The sequence below is a fragment of the Rhinatrema bivittatum genome, chromosome 6 (genome assembly GCF_901001135.1).
Source record: "Rhinatrema bivittatum chromosome 6, aRhiBiv1.1, whole genome shotgun sequence".
NCBI classification, from domain to species: Eukaryota; Metazoa; Chordata; class Amphibia; order Gymnophiona; family Rhinatrematidae; genus Rhinatrema; species Rhinatrema bivittatum.
The window spans coordinates 269,625,152-269,641,204 of record NC_042620.1 but is presented as its reverse complement, the minus strand read 5'-3'; the positions used below and the strand labels follow the sequence as shown (position 1 = coordinate 269,641,204).

General features: G+C 41.0%; 1 protein-coding gene across 1 annotated transcript in view; it reads left to right on the top strand.

The window, feature by feature from the left end:
• Nucleotides 1-16,053, top strand: part of AIFM1 (apoptosis inducing factor mitochondria associated 1) — a 135,281-nt gene that overhangs the window by 67,413 nt on the left and 51,815 nt on the right. The window contains 4 exon segments of the mRNA XM_029607178.1: nt 6,257-6,381; nt 6,653-6,783; nt 7,527-7,617; nt 9,571-9,655. Coding sequence (XP_029463038.1) covers nt 6,257-6,381; nt 6,653-6,783; nt 7,527-7,617; nt 9,571-9,655 — 432 coding nt within the window.

The following is a 16,053-nucleotide window of genomic DNA, read 5'->3' as shown; positions in this document are numbered from 1 at the left end:
TAGGAAGCGAAGCCTTCTATTTAGGGACCTGCAAACCCACAAAGTTACATTAGCTTTGATACAAGAGACACTTTTAAAGCGCTGGCATGAATATGTTGTAAAGTCTTCGCAATATCCTCACCAGTATCTGTCAGCTAGCACACAAGGAGTGAAATATACAGGTGTTGGAATCCTCATATCTCATACCCTTGCTTATGATTACATTATGCATGTAACAGATCCACAAGACAGATACATATTAGTTAAGTTGAAAATTGGGAAAGACATTTTCACAATCATAAATGTATATGTCCCTAATGTGGATCAACATGTTTTTTTCAAATCCCTAAGTGAAAAGCTGCATCGGTATGTAGAAGGTACTGTGATATTAAGTGGGGATTTCAATCTTGTCAGAAACATGAAACGAGATACTTCTAGAGATGGTGGGAATCCACAAATTATAGCAAGGAAGGAGCTGTCTCTCCTCTTGCATCGCTGGGACGTAGTTGACATTTTGCTTCAAAGATACCCACATTTCAAGTCTTACACCTTCTACTCAGCACCTCAAGGATCAAACTCCCGCATAGATTACCTTCTCATTGATAGGTTGGCACAAAATAGAAGGTATCTCCTGGTCAGATCATGTACCTGTCTGATTCTCCATAACCCTTAACTACTTAGACACAGGGCAGAGGACATGGCCCTTAAATGATAGCCTATTGCAAGACATATGGGGCTACGTAAAGCATTATCAAGTAGGCTACGGGAATACTTCCTCACCTACAATTTCAGCAGGCGTACTGTGGGAATGTTCAAAGGTGGTGATGAGAGGAATTTTATTAGCTCAAGCTTCCCACCTTAAGAAACAAAAAGATATGCAGGCTCCAACTTCTATCCTAAATCTCAAATCTGTCTAAATTGCATATGTAAAACCCTTCTGCCTCCCTTCTGAAATCGCTCCTGGCTGCTCACCAAGACTTAGCGCCTTTAGGTTCGGCGTATGTGACCCACCAGTTGGACAGAGCTAAACAAACATATTTTGAAGGGGGAATAAGGCGGCAGATTTCTAGCCTGGAAACTTAAAAGCACTTTTTATCCAAAATGCGATTGCTAAAATAAGATAGCTGTGGGAGAATAGTGACTGTCTTGACGGACATACGGGAATGCTTCATGTCCTTTTACTCCTCTCTGTATTCCAGAAACTCCTCTATTGCATCTCAGAAGATTAAAGATTACCTAGAATCTGTATCTTTGCCTTCCCTAATACCTGCCCAGCAGGAAATCTTTGATGTACCTAATAGTGCATTCGAAATAGAGTATGCCATAAAACAGCTTAAGCTTGGAAAATCTTTACAACAGTTACATCAGACCTAAAGTCATTTGTGGCAACCTCAGGGTTTAAAGTAAATTTTGACAAATCTGAGATTTTGAATGTGCCTCTCCCAGAAGCTGAGGTTCATCTCTTATGAACAACTTTCCTGTTTGGATGGGCTAAATAATCAATAAAGTATTTAGGGATGCAGATTGGGCCTATCACCTGGGACTGTTTTGAGATAAACTACCAGCCCCTTTTGAAGAAAATTGAGGCCGATCTCCGTAGATGGGATAGAGAACACTTCTCTTGGCTAGGTAGAATTGCAATCATAAAAATGAACATTTTACCCAGATTCTTATATCTGTTTATTACCTTGCCAGTGTTTATTTCGACTGCCATCCTACAGTCTTGGCAAAGGAGGATCTTCGGTTTTATATGGAAGAAGCGCCCTCCACGGGTATCCCGCATTTTAATATACCAGCCTAAGGAACGGGGTGGACTTGGGGGTTCCTTGCCTCTCCTGGTATTTTGCAGCTGCGCGATTATGGGCACTCCTCAGTTTCCATAGACAAAATTCCATTAAACAATAGGTTCTCTTGGAGCAGAGTTTAGTGGGAGGCGCACCCATAAATGTCTTACCTTGGCTACCGCATGGAGATCTTCATTCAACATTATGGGTCGGGAGAAGTGGGAGGCAAAATTAGCGGGAAATAGGGAATATTTGTACATGTCCCATCTTTTTTATAATACTGTTTTTTTAGCGGGATTTCAAAATAAGGCATTCCAGGAATGGAGTGTAAGGGCATTAGTAATTTTAAGCATGTTTTAAGGAAAGGAACGTTAATGTCTGCCTTTGAACTTAAAGAACACTAACAATTGAATCTATTGTATTTTCTAGCATATACCCAACTGCGGCATTTTTTACTATCCCAAGCAGTTTCCACCTCATTAGCTATGGGAAAGACCCTATTTGAACACTTGTGTACAGAAGTAGACAAGAAAAAGGGGGGCTGGTGTCCAAAATGTATTCCCTGTTCTTGGGAATAGTTAAGGAACCCTTTTTATATTCTTGAGCCTGGGAGGCCGATTTAGGCACTATCTTGACCCCTGAAAGTGGGACCAAGTATTTCTTTCAACAAGCAAGTGTTCGCTTTCCTTCTCTTTGCAGGAAAATTGTTATAAAATACTATTGAGATGGTATCCTACTCATTGTAGAGTGCATTGCATGAACCACAGAATTGATGATAAATACTGGAGGAATTGTAATAGGAGGGACACATTCTTGCATATCTGGTGGGATTGTCCACATTTTCATCCCAAATCTTGCAGTGGGTTGAAACTACTTTGGGAGTATAGGGTTTATTTGATGTGTGGGTACTGAATATACCCCACCCACACTTGGACAAATATCAGCAATGCTTTTGCCAACAAATTTGTATAGCTGCAAGGACTGCGTACGGAAGTCCCCTCAATGCAATCAGTTTTGCATAGGCTGCACTTCTACCATAGGATGGCCTCTAAGGATGCTTATATATGCCATCAATTACGCCTCTTCCAGAAAATCTGGAAACCACTTTTGAAAGAGGGGGCCAGTATGCCATCAACTTAGTCTACTTTACTCTAGTTATGAGTGTGTCAAGAGACCTTGATCTTATTAGCATTATATTTGTGTAATTTTTTCTGGTGGGTATTCTCAATCATTTGGGCGAGAAGGCACTTATTTGCATAGACAGTGTCTCACAGACACCTTATTTATCTATTTTTAGGACCGGACACCTTGAGGTTATGTTATGTTATTTATTAGATGCTAGTTAGAAGGGCCACTTGTGGTGCCCTAATTGGCATTAATTGGCATTATATTTCTATTTTTACACTGTTTGCTATCTGGAACAGTTGGTTTTGTTCTACGGTGAGGGAGGGTGTGAGATAAATCTACTTATTGTGAAATGAATATCTACTGCTATTACCTGCTGAAAAGTTTGTATACTATATAAATGTTTGACCTTCAATAAAAATGAAAAAAAAAATGTATATACTTTTTCTTTGAGCAATGCAGAGCAGCTTAAAACATGATAAAATACAACAAAAAAATAAATTACAAGGTTGCAATTTATAAACTAGCAAATTACAATATCAAATAATGCAACATTATCAACCATTCCTCCCAATATTCCCTGACCAAATCCCCTCTCACAGAGGCCTTGGACAAAAATCGAATTCCCCCAGATATTTACATAATTGAATTGTACGATTTATCTTTCATTCAACTAAAATAATGTACTTGGTATTGATCAGAATAAATCGTATAAGTCCTATTGCTTACTGTATATGTCTTCAATCTATCCACATCATCTTCATATTTGTTTTTGTACACATCTATGATGTTCTACAGACTGGGATTTCCTATTGGCCAAGGTTCTGGAAAACTTTAGCTTTTATATATATATATATCAAATAATTGTGGGGTGATGTTCAAGGAGACAGTACAATAAGAACCCTGACAAACCATTGATTTGCTTAAAACTTGTTTCCTAATATTTTTTGCCCTTTTTTTTTTTTGTTATACAATTTTTGTTGGAAGAACATTATCAGTTTCTTTGTTTCTGTGAATTCATAATAAACAAAACATTACTGAAATACATTTTTATGGTGACTTGCCCATGCTTTAACTGCCTTATGTTGTGTTTTTTTGTTTGTTTTTTTAAATCATTTTCCTGGTTTTTATGTATTTCTGGAAGCCTAAAAGTCGTATATATAGTTTTAGTAAGAATTTTTTTATTTTTCCTTTTTTTTTTTAAATTTGATAGCCTTTTAAAATTTGGTAACGTCCTGCATGTCTCCATAGGTGATACCGAATTGTCTCATATTTTTGCACAAACATAACAGTTTTGAATATTACAACTAAATAAATAGTATCTTTGTAATATGCATGCTGACATTCCTACCCTGTTAATGGTTAAAGACCAGGGCATTAGCTTACTTTTACTGACCTGGCTGCAAAAAAAAAACTGAAGATGCTTATATTTACTGTAGCCCTTTAGCTTTACCAGGTCATGACAGCAAGGACTAAGTAATGTTTTCATCTTCTGTCATTAACAGGTCATGATTATCTATCTTTATTGCAATGCTCTTATCAGTGTAAATAACAGCATGGAGATACTCGTGGCACTAGATTTGTATAAGAATTTTACTACACATTAAACATACTTTACCTTTCTGTTATTTGCTATTTCCATAATGGTACTTCATGGAGGTACCATATTGTTATGAATGACACTAAGACGGTAACTTTCAAACTGGCATGCATGCACACAGGGACATGGCCATTTTCTAACATGTTATAAAATAGCCTGGCTTGCATGCATGTTTGCACCAAATTTTAAATGGGCACTTAACATGTGTGTACAAATGCCACTTTTACCACATAAATTGGGGGATTTTAAAGGGGCATGCGTTAATGCCATTCCCTGTTTTACCATAAGAACATAAGAAAATGCCATACTGGGTCAGACCAAGAGTCCATCAAGCCCAGCATCCTGTTTCCAACAGTGGCCAATCCAGGCCATAAGAACCTGGCAAGTACCCAAAAACTAAGTCTATTCCATGTTACCATTGCTAATGGCAGTGGCTATTCTCTAAGTGAACTTAATAGCAGGTAATGGACTTCTCCTCCAAGAACTTATCCAATCCTTTTTTAAACACAGCTATACTAACTGCACTAACCACATTCTCTGGCAACAAATTCCAGAGTTTAATTGTGTGTTGAGTAAAAAAGAACTTTCTCCGATTAGTTTTAAATGTGCCCCATGCTAACTTCATGGAGTGCCCCCCTAGTCTTTCTACTATCCGAAAGAGTAAATAACCGATTCACATCTACCCGTTCTAGACCTCTCATTATTTTAAACACCTCTATCATATCCCCCCTCAGTCGTCTCTTCTCCAAGCTGAAAAGTCCTAACCTCTTTAGTCTTTCCTCATAGGGGAGTTGTTCCATTCCCCTTATCATTTTGGTAGCCCTTCTCTGTACCTTCTCCATCGCAATTATATCTTTTTTGAGATGCGGCGACCAGAATTGTACACAGTATTCAAGGTGCGGTCTCACCATGGAGCGATACAGAGGCATTATGACATTTTCCGTTTTATTCACCATTCCCTTTCTAATAATTCCCAACATTCTGTTTGCTTTTTTGACTGCCGCAGCACACTGCACTGACGATTTCAATGTGTTATCCACTATGACGCCTAGATCTCTTTCTTGGGTTGTACACCTAATATGGAACCCAACATTGTGTAATTATAGCATGGGTTATTTTTCCCTATTTGCATCACCTTGCACTTATCCACATTAAATTTCATCTGCCATTTGGATGCCCAATTTTCCAGTCTCACAAGGTCTTCCAGTTCATCCCTAGTTCGCCAATTAAGTCATAGGTCCTCCAAACCTCCCTAGTTTAATGGCCTTCACTCCCCCAGCTAGCCTAGACTCTTAAAACCCCGCAGTTCTTATTTTTCTTTCTTTTTTTTTTTTTTAAACTTACATGTCAACCATAGCAGAAATAAAGTTATGCGCAGGGGGCCTCTGCTCACGCTGGATCGCATAAGTATTCACGTGCACATCTCAAGTTCACGCCCTTCCCCTTTTTGAAAACTTCCGAGATGTGCACGCTCTGGGCAATTCATGTATATCTCGTCAGCTTTTAAAATCTGCTCAGCGCGTGCAAGCCCAACATATTCGTGTATCCCCTAATTAATGCTCAAGTTGGGCTTTGGAAATTCACTTTTCAGAATTAATGGTTGTCCATTTCACTTCCCACTGCAATACTGCAGAGTCTTTCATTTCCATCTTGTTTAAGCAAGCTCTGTGGTGTGGATAGATCCCAAGATCTTGAGTCTCTAACTGTGGGTTCTGTTTTGTATTTCAATCCTGTCTTTTGAGTCTGATCTCTAATCCTTTATTTACAGCTCCAGAGCAAGCTGTGATCGCTTTTCCTCCACTTCCATCCCATGCTCCTTTCCTGCTTATTGGTGGGGGCACAGCAGCATTTGCTGCAGCCAGATCCATCCGAGCTCGGGATCCTGGTGCACAGGTGAGTTTGGACTGAAACGTCTTCTCAAAGGCTACTGGAATAAGGGTAAAAGGCTGGAACACACAAGGATGACTGTGTTTGTGCAAATGCTAGTATGATTTCTGCCAGCAGTATAGCAAGAGAGTATTTGTGTAACCAGGTATATAGAAGCAAAATTTGAGATAGAAACTGTATAAATATACCTGTATATAATTTTTTCCTAACATTTCACTGCATATATTACTGTAGCAAGGAATATGAGCACTTTTTTTCCTTTCTTCCATTTGTAAAGGTCTTGATTATATCGGAGGAAGTTGACCCGCCATACATGCGTCCTCCTCTCTCCAAAGAGCTGTGGTTTTCTGAGGATCCAAATGTCACAGAAACACTTAGATTTAAACAATGGAATGGCAAAGAGAGAAGGTGATTGACCTCTGCAGGATGGGAAGCATTGAATTATTTTTTGTTTAAAACTGTTGTCATTCTCAAAATAATGTAGAATATCTTTTGAAAAAACAACTGTTGACATTCTAAAAATAATAATGTTTGAGAGACTAAATATCTGGGTTGTCTGTGGCCTGAATTATTGTGTCTTTTATTGAGGAGCAGTGGAATTTGTGTTCAGAAATATCGAAACTGTTGCATAGATAAAAGGGAGTGAGAGGGCTTGTTAACATGTGACAGAAATGAGGGACTTATATGCTAATAAAATTCTGAGAGATCACCTTACAATAAGTATCATATCATTAATGTTGTGTGTATGGCGAAAGCTTGATGCACTGTTCAGCCATCCCCCTGTACTACTGCCACATGTGACGGTCTCTGAAGTGCTCTCTGCATTACAGGTATATGTGAAAGGTCCACTTTCTTTGCATCATGCCACCAGTAATCTTTGTTATAAACGAGTTGCTGCTTATTTCTCTTTCCTTTTTGCTTCAGCTTTTCAAAGCATGTTTGAGAATGTGCCACTGCCCTATCCTATGTTTCCACATGTAATTGTTTGAAGAATAATAATCTATGGTATACTAAGATGTTTCCATGTAAGAATTGGCAGAAAGCTATTAATGTAATTACATTGGCAGCGTACAAGACCCTAGGGCCTATTGGCATGAAAAGATATGTAATAAATTTGTTTTAATAACGTGTATTTATGTATCTCTTTGCAGCATATATTTTCAGCCATCTTCTTTCTATGTGTCTGCCAGTGATCTTCCCCACATAGAGAATGGGGGTATAGCTGTCCTTGGAGGCAAAAAGGTGGGTGCAGGATTTTTTCAGACCAGAGCTCCTGCCTGATACTTGATTCCCAAGGTTCCTGTCATAGAGATGAGGGGTCCACTTTAAAGCAGTAGGAAAAGATGTTTAATGACTCCATAGTCAGATCAAATCAGATTCTTCAGTTTTTATAGTAGATTAGTTCCAAGGTAGAAATAAATATTATGTTTTTTAAAGTTGTTCCCCCCCCCCCCCCCCCCCCCCCCAATTCCATCACGATTTCCTCCTTGTGCATCACTACATAATGATTCTCATAAGGCTGAATTTTCTTAAGAGCTCAACAGCTCTCATTGTCAATGCCAAGAGAAAATGAACAGAACCTTCTAATACTGAGCAAGAGACCTGAAATGACCTTACCTAGTACACAGCTATTGGATGGGACTTTTAAGGCACTTGTTTTGTGAGCTATCAAGCTGACCCACAAGCACTCTGTCATATCTGTATTTTCTGCATCCTTACATTTAAGTTTAAAATGGGAATGCCTCTTGCTGTTAGTGTTATACCACAGGTTTATACCTTGCGTTCTGAAAAAGGAGAGGTTTCAACCTTGAAAACAAGGGCAGAGGATCCAGCAGAGCAAAAATCCTTTGGCAGCCTGATGGTCATTTTAGTCTCCTATTAATAAAAACTGGTAGGTAGATCGGGTTTTGTGAACGCGACCAGACAGCTCAGCTTATCCCATCTTTAAAAAACATCAAGAAGGTTTGTTTTCATCATCCCCCCAACAATACACATGCACACGCTCTTTTTGGACATGCTGCTTCCTCTGTACTGCGCCATTTCTACTCTTTATTTTTATTTTTTTTGACCCAGCAGTTTTCTTGTGCTCCTTTGGGCCTTTAGCTCAGTTGGAACTAGGGCTGGAGGACTGGAATCCTGATGCTATAAGCTTTCAGTTGTAATTACTTGGGATTTTTTTTCCCCTTATTTCTATCTATCTATATAATCTACACCCTCATGTACTTTAGTCATTACAGTGACTGTCCTAAACCCAGAGGCCATGCACCAGGGTGTCTTCCTGAATCTGGCCAATAGGTACCGCATTTAAGTGATGACCATGACTTCGTCTAGACCCTGGGGTGGGCTCTGAATGTTACCTCCATAGCATCCCCAGCTCTAGCCGACCTGAGCAGCAGAAGACCTGAACAAGAGGTCTTCTGCATTGCAGTGCATGGCTGACCTACCATTCCTACTTCTTTAAGTTTATTTTATCATTTCCTTCTCTTGCCAGCTGGGTAATAATTTTCCTTCCATGTATATGCTTTCATTGCCCAGCCTGGCTTAAACCCTACTATTAAGGCAAAAGGAGTTGACCCAGACACCTCCCACCACAATTTCTTTTTATTTCCTTCCATCTTCTGGTTAATTCTCTGTTCTGCCATCCATGGTTTGGAGTTGAGTCTCCCATTTTTTAACTGCATCTTCACTTAAACTGTGAAGTTAGAAAATAAAAGTTATCTTAATTTTTTTAAATGTTATTTTCTTTTATATATTCCTCCTCTCCAGACAGTCATGTCTTAAGGTCTCAGGAACTGCCTATGAGAGCTGGAAGGAAATCTCATTGGAGATTAACCCTCAGCATCTCTCATTCACCATAGGAGTTGCCAAAATAGTGGCATCCATCTTCTCTTTATCCCTGGTACATATGGGCCCTGTTGGACAAAAGATTTGAACTTGAGTCTCATGCTGCAGCACTGTGCCTGAGCCACAGGGCCAGCCAGTCATCTCTGCTTTAATAAGCAACTCAAAAGTATAGTGTGGAACCTTATGCATGTCCTAATCATTAACAGTGCAGGAGGAATCCAGAAGATGGCTCAAAAGATATAGCTTAGAAATGACATTTATTTCTGCCATTTTAATGATAGCTACGCACTGAGCACTAAAGTAATGTTCTACCTAGTAAGTGGAAGTTGTGACCTGATTTATTTTTTGCAGGTGGTTTACATGGATGTGCGAGAAAATAAAGTGAGACTGGATGATGGCACTCAGATATCCTATGATAAATGTTTGATTGCAACAGGTAATTTTAGCAGCATTCTGTGTTAGCATGCTTCCCTTCTGTTGTGGAGAATGGAAAAGTAAGTTGGTAACAGTCAGAATTACCACTTTATACTACAACATAATCGTAGTGCCAAGTAAGAAGCAGTTCTCCTTTAACTTCTGCTAGGATGGAGCAATCGCCCAGATTGCAGTCTATAGAAAGGTTGTGGCCCACTGAATTGCACAGCTCAAGCTGATTCTGATACGACCTGTTATCGAACAATAAGATTTCCGTCACCTGATAATCTCTCAGGATGACTCTTTCTTGAACTTCTTAATCTGTGTTTACTTTGCAGTTCATAAATTTGTAAAATACAATTATTTTAAGCAGGATTAAATCAGCAATAACCATGGGTAATGTCATCCAGCAGTGTCGACACAATCCAGCTCTCAGCACTCAGAAGCAGTTACTGAGCATGTGTGGAAGTTTTATGCACAGCTACTGCCTCATCTGCTCTTCACTCTTTCTTCATCCAAGCTACTGCTCGTACATGTTACCACTCTCTTATTTTTGGGAATTTTGCCTGTTAGTTAAATTTAGTTGTATTGAATTAATTGTTTTTTTTTTTTTTGCTATTGGCTGCCCTTCTAAAAAAAAAATTAATACATTTTAGTTTTGGTCTCGGAAAATAACTAAAGATATGGAGACATCTAAATTTAAAAAGGCTTCTGTCAGTGGCTTTAAGGCCTGTGAGTGTGGGCAGAGGATGTCCATTATGGATATCCATGTCAACTGTTACCACTGCCTAGGCCCAGATCATGTGATCTTCAGCAAGTTGCCTCCCAGTGCACTGCAGTTCAGTGAAAGGAAGATGGGGGACCTGTGTTTCTTAATATCGGATAAGACTTCATCATCTCTGTGCAAAGTCAGTTGATGGAGCTATGCCATCTCCTGGAGTGAGGCCTCATCTGAAGAGTCCTAGTGCCAGAGAGCATTCCAGCCATGGTTGGGAGTTGGCCTCAACTTCCTCCCTTTGTAGGAGCACTTCAGGAAAAGCTCCCTCATCCCTTGTTTGTGTTGTTTCATAGAGCCATCTTAGGTAATCCTGAGACTGAGGCAGAAGACCAAGGCACAAAACAAAGCTCTGAGAAGAGTACCTAAGAGACAAGGGCCTCCTGTGGGACCAACCCCCTCAGTATCAAAGACACCTGCATCTTTAACACTGGGCACTACAGGGCCTGGAACTGTAGTCTCTATGCAGAGGAGGGCATCATCTGTATCATGTATGAGCTGTGCCCTGGTGTAGAAGAAAGCTCGTGCGGTGCCATCTTGTACCATGCCACCGGGCAGCCTGTTCTTTTCAGATGTGACTGTCTTGGTGCCGAAATGGTGTCCTTGAAGCAGAACATCTCAATGCTGAGGAGGCCTTAGCTGGTGACCATGAAGTGGAGCACGTTGACGCAAAGGGTATTGCTGCTGGTGCCTATGAAGTGGTCCATCTCAAGACTGGCATATTTATCATTGAGCATCTCTGCACTAAGTAGTTTGGAAGAACCAGTGTCCATGGTGCTGAACTCATCTTTGGTGCCTCCAGCTATGTGAGGATGAACCCATTTGGGATGTCCTCAGACGTGCTCCAGCACAAAGAGCTCCCCGCTAAGCACTGGTCAGTTGATGAAACTGGTGAGCAGCTTCTTTGCCATTTTGCTTCTGGTGGATCAGTGGGGAAGGATGAAACTACTTTGATCTTGATGGACAAGTACTTCCCTCAGAGTGGGGTTCAGGAAGGTTCCCAGGCATCATTGGAGGGTGTCACCATAAAGGGAGAGCATATTGGCCTCCCACCCTTCTCCCCTGATGGCCTGCTCCAAGGGAGTCTGAGGGATAAAAGGAAGGATTGATGCAGTTGGAATATCTGTCCTCCTTGGTGCTTCAGTAGTCCTCTCCTCAGCCTTGGTGTCTGAGACATGGATGAGTGCCTTATGCTGGGCAGGTAACATGTATTCATGGGAATTTCCTCTGATTCCTCACTGGTGCTCTTGAGGCATACTTCACCTTTGGAGAATCTGAGTTACTTTAGGTTGCTAGAAAAGATAGCTAACATCTTGTCCCTTAACCTCAGGAAAGAGGAGGACCCTGCTCTTCATTAAACCCCCCACTGAATCCATCTCAATCATGGTGCATGGCCTCCTAAGGGACTCCAACTTAGGATGTGGCAGAACCCTATGTCTGTCTTGCTTGTGGCATGCAAGATTGACTTGGAATCACAGCACACCAACTCTTTATGGCTCAGTACCTACATGTGTATGTAGAAACTAAAGTTGCTGGTAGAGTCTGGTCCGGAGCCATGATGTGGAAGTTCCAGCAATCCTTTGCTGACACAGAGGAATATAGAAAGTAGTTAATTAGGTCAATATATAAGACATTTGATGTTGTAGCTTAGATGTCAGTGGTATTGGTTGGAGGCAGGAAGCTAACTTAGCTTAGGGTGAGCAAGCTCAGAGAAAATGTACATAACCATCTGGCAAAAGTCCAGTGCATGGAAGAAAACCTCTGGGGGGGCACAAGGTGAAGGGGGCAATTGCACTGAGCATGCTCTACTGCTCAGTGGATCAACCATCCACCTCTAGAACATATACTTTCCTCATAAGAAACACTTCTTCCAAAGGAGACCATTTTATCCTTTCTAGATGTGACAGCCTGTGCCATTTCATCTGCAGCAGCATTCTACCCAGGATACCCGAGAGACAAGGCAACCAGAAGCACTACCAGCACCACACCTAAGCAGGTTTATGATGTCCAGGTAGGTGCCCATCTGAGCACCAGTAATCATCAAATGATATGGTTTGAAATTGCAAACAGGATACAGATAAGTTATATGAAGATCTGAGTTTTAAATTTCAGAAATGCGAATTTTGTCAAAATGATGATGTACCTGGAAGAAGAACTGGAAGACTGGGAGAAAATGGGTGAGCTGGAACAACAGTGGGCCAAATTAAAAGGAGCTATTATAAAGGCAACAAATCTATATGTTACAAAAGTAAATAAAAGTAGGAAGAAAAGAAAATAATCTGCTTCTCAAAGGAGAGGTAGCTGACAAAGGCAAAAAGAACAGCGTTCAAGAAATATTAAAGATCCCAAAAAGAGTAAACCGGGAAGAATATCTGATGACGCTGAGGGAGATGATCTTTCGCTTTCCTGATTTCTTTCTTCAAGTGGAAGAAAGGATTGCCAGAGGTAAAGCAAGGTGACAAAACATTTTTCAGATATATCAGAGAAAGAAGGAAGGCCCAAAGTAGTATAGTGAAACTGAAAGGTGATGAGGAGCAATATGTGGAGAGTGATGAAGAAATGGAGGAAGTATTAAACAAATACTTTAGTTCGGTGTTCACTAAACAAGACCCTTGAGAAGGGAATTTTGCTTGTTGACAAGACCGTAGATAGAGATAGGATAGACAAAACTCCATTTACAGAAGAAAATGAATAGGATGAGCTAAGTAAACTGACAGTGGACAAAGCCATGGGGCTGGATGAGGTATATCCCTGGATTCTGAGGGAGTTCAGAGATATGCTGGTAGGTCCGCTGAAAGACCTGTTCAATAGATCCCTGGAAATGGGAGTGGAGCCACAAGATTGGAGAAGTGCGGTTGTAGTCCCTCTTCACGAGGGTGGTGGCAGAGAGGAGACTGGAAGCTATAGGCCGGTTAGCCTCACCTTGGCGGTGGGAAAACTAATGGAGGCACTGCTGAAGGAAAGGATAGTGAACTATCTGAAATCAGGTGGCTTGCTGGATACGAGGTAGAATGGATTCACCAGGGGAAGGTCCTGTCAGACTAATCTTATTGATTTGTTTTGATTGAGTACTAGAGAATTGGATTAAGAAAGAGCACTTGATGTGATCTACTTGAATTTCAGCAGAATTTTTTATATGGTCCCACATGACTTGTGAATAAAATAAGAAGCTTGGGATTGAGCACCAAGGTGGTGGTGTGGATTACAAACTGGTTGAGTAATAGGCAACAGTGTGTAATAGTAAATGGAACCTACTCTGAAGAGAGGATCATGATAAGCACAATGTCACAAGGATCGGTTTTGGGACCAGTTCTGTTTAGTATCTTTGTAAGTGACATTGCAGAAGGGAAAGAATGTAAAGTTGGTGTATTTGCGGATGATAGTAAAATCTACTACAGAGAGGATACATCTGAAGGAGGAGAGAGAATGAAAAGTGATTTAAGAAAGCTTGAAGAGTGGTCAAAGATTTGGCAGCTAGGATTCAATGTCAAGATGGTGCCGTGTCATACATCTGGGTTGTGGTAATCCAAAAGAGCTGGATGTGATGGGGAATGAAACACTGATGTGCACGGACCAAGAGAGAGACTTTGGAGTAATAGTATCTGGTGAAATGAAGACAGTGAAGTAGTGTGACAAGGTGATAGCTAAAGCCTGAAGAATGCTGGGCTGCATAGAGTGAGGAATAACCAGAGAAAAAGGAGGTGATGATGCCCTTGTAGAGATCCTTGGTGAAGCATCACCTGCAATACTGTGTTCAGTTCTGGAGACAGTATCTGAAAAAGGATGGAGGCAGTCCAGAGAATGGCAACCAAAATGGTATGGGTTCTGTATCAGAAGACTTAGGAGGAGAGGCTGAAGGATCTAAATATATATACCCTGGAAGAAAGGAGGTGCAGGGGAGTTATGATACAGATCTTCAGGTACCTGAAAGGTGTTAATAGTGCACAAACTTTGAACCTTTTCCATTGGAAAGTAAACAATAGAACTAGGGGTCATGAAATGAAACTCCATATGGGACAACTCAGAACCAACATCAGGAAATATTTCTTCATGGAGAGGGTGATAGATGCTTGGAATGCCCTTATGGAGGAGGTGGTGAAGAAGAAAACAATCAACCAGTTCAAAGGGGCATGGGAGAAACACTGTGGATCCCTAAAGGTTAGAGGACAGAAATGAAGGAGAGGGTGTATGGGAAGTAACCTGCATGGAGTGGCAGTTACTAGCCTTAACAGAAGGCATGGGGATTTCTATCCTCAATCAGTAGTCTCTATGCTTTTGACGCAACTGCAACATTGCTCCCTGCTTCAGTGGGGGAGAGGGGAGGTGGAAAAAAGGGGAATTGGATACAGACAACAACCAACATGGTCCCTGACTTTTACAGTCTGGGGTACTGACACGCAGTTATAAAGGAAAAAGCACAAGATGGCTTCTGCAGCCAAGCCCTAAAGTAAAGAACGTCAAGCAGCATTGTCTGAATGATCAAGAAGGCTCTTCTTGCACAGAGTGGCAGATACTACCATAAGAAGCTTGCTGGGCAGGCTGGATGGACCATCTGGTCCTTTTTCTGCTGTCATTACTATGTTACTATGTACTACCTTCCATCTGCCCCTGTGGGTGAACAGGTTCATTCCTGCTTGACAGAATGGAGTTGCATCCCAAAGGAAAGGTAGGTCCTGAAAATTGTGTATTGTGGCTACCACTTGTGCTTTTCCTGCCTTCTGAACAGACCAGTGGGGGAACTCTGGTCCAGCAGTCTACATAGTTGAAACTGAAAGGAATATCTCTTTTGCAGCAGAAGGTAATAGAGTTCATTCCTCCTTAAGAGTATGGCACAGAGTTCTACTCTCAGTACTTCTTAATTCCTAAGAAGTTGATCTATGGAACCTCAACAAGTTGTTAGTTCAAGAAAAGTTCAAAATGAGTATGCTTCAATCAGTTCTTCCATTCATTCAGCTAAAGGATTGGCTATGTGCCATAAACCTAGACACACACACATTCCCTTTCATCCTGTGCATCTGAAGTTCTTCAGAGCGATGGTGGGAGACCCGTATTATCAGTAAAAATGCTACAATTTGGGGTTTCAGGCACACAGCGATTATTCATGAAATGTGTAGTGGTAGTGGCAGATCCCCTGCGGAAGCAGGGGATTTATGTTTTTATACCTGGATGACTAGCCAGTGGTGAACTCCTCTGAGGAAGGTGTTGTGAACAATGATTCAGCTTCTTCAGTTGCTGGGATATGACATAAATTTCCCAAAGTCCAACTTGATCCTGTCCCAATGGATCAAGTTCATAAGAGCCTGGATTGACTGGCTCCAGGATAAAGCCTTCTTGCCAGCCCAAATAGCTAAGACATTAGTGAGTCTCTTGAATGTGCCTGTGGAAAGGAACTGTACACCAGCAAGGGCATCCCAGTTCTACTAGATCACATGGTCACAGCTGTCCTGGTGATTCTCTTTGCCCTTTACATGTGCAGCCTCCATTGGGATCATCACTCCCAACTGCTTTCTCACTAGTATGCATATTACCTCAGATACGGTGCCTTGTAAAAGTCCTCACACCGTTGTACATTTTTTGCATTCTCCTGTCTAAAAAATACAAATGCATTAAATTAGGCGCTTGCTTCATTGATCTATATGACATAT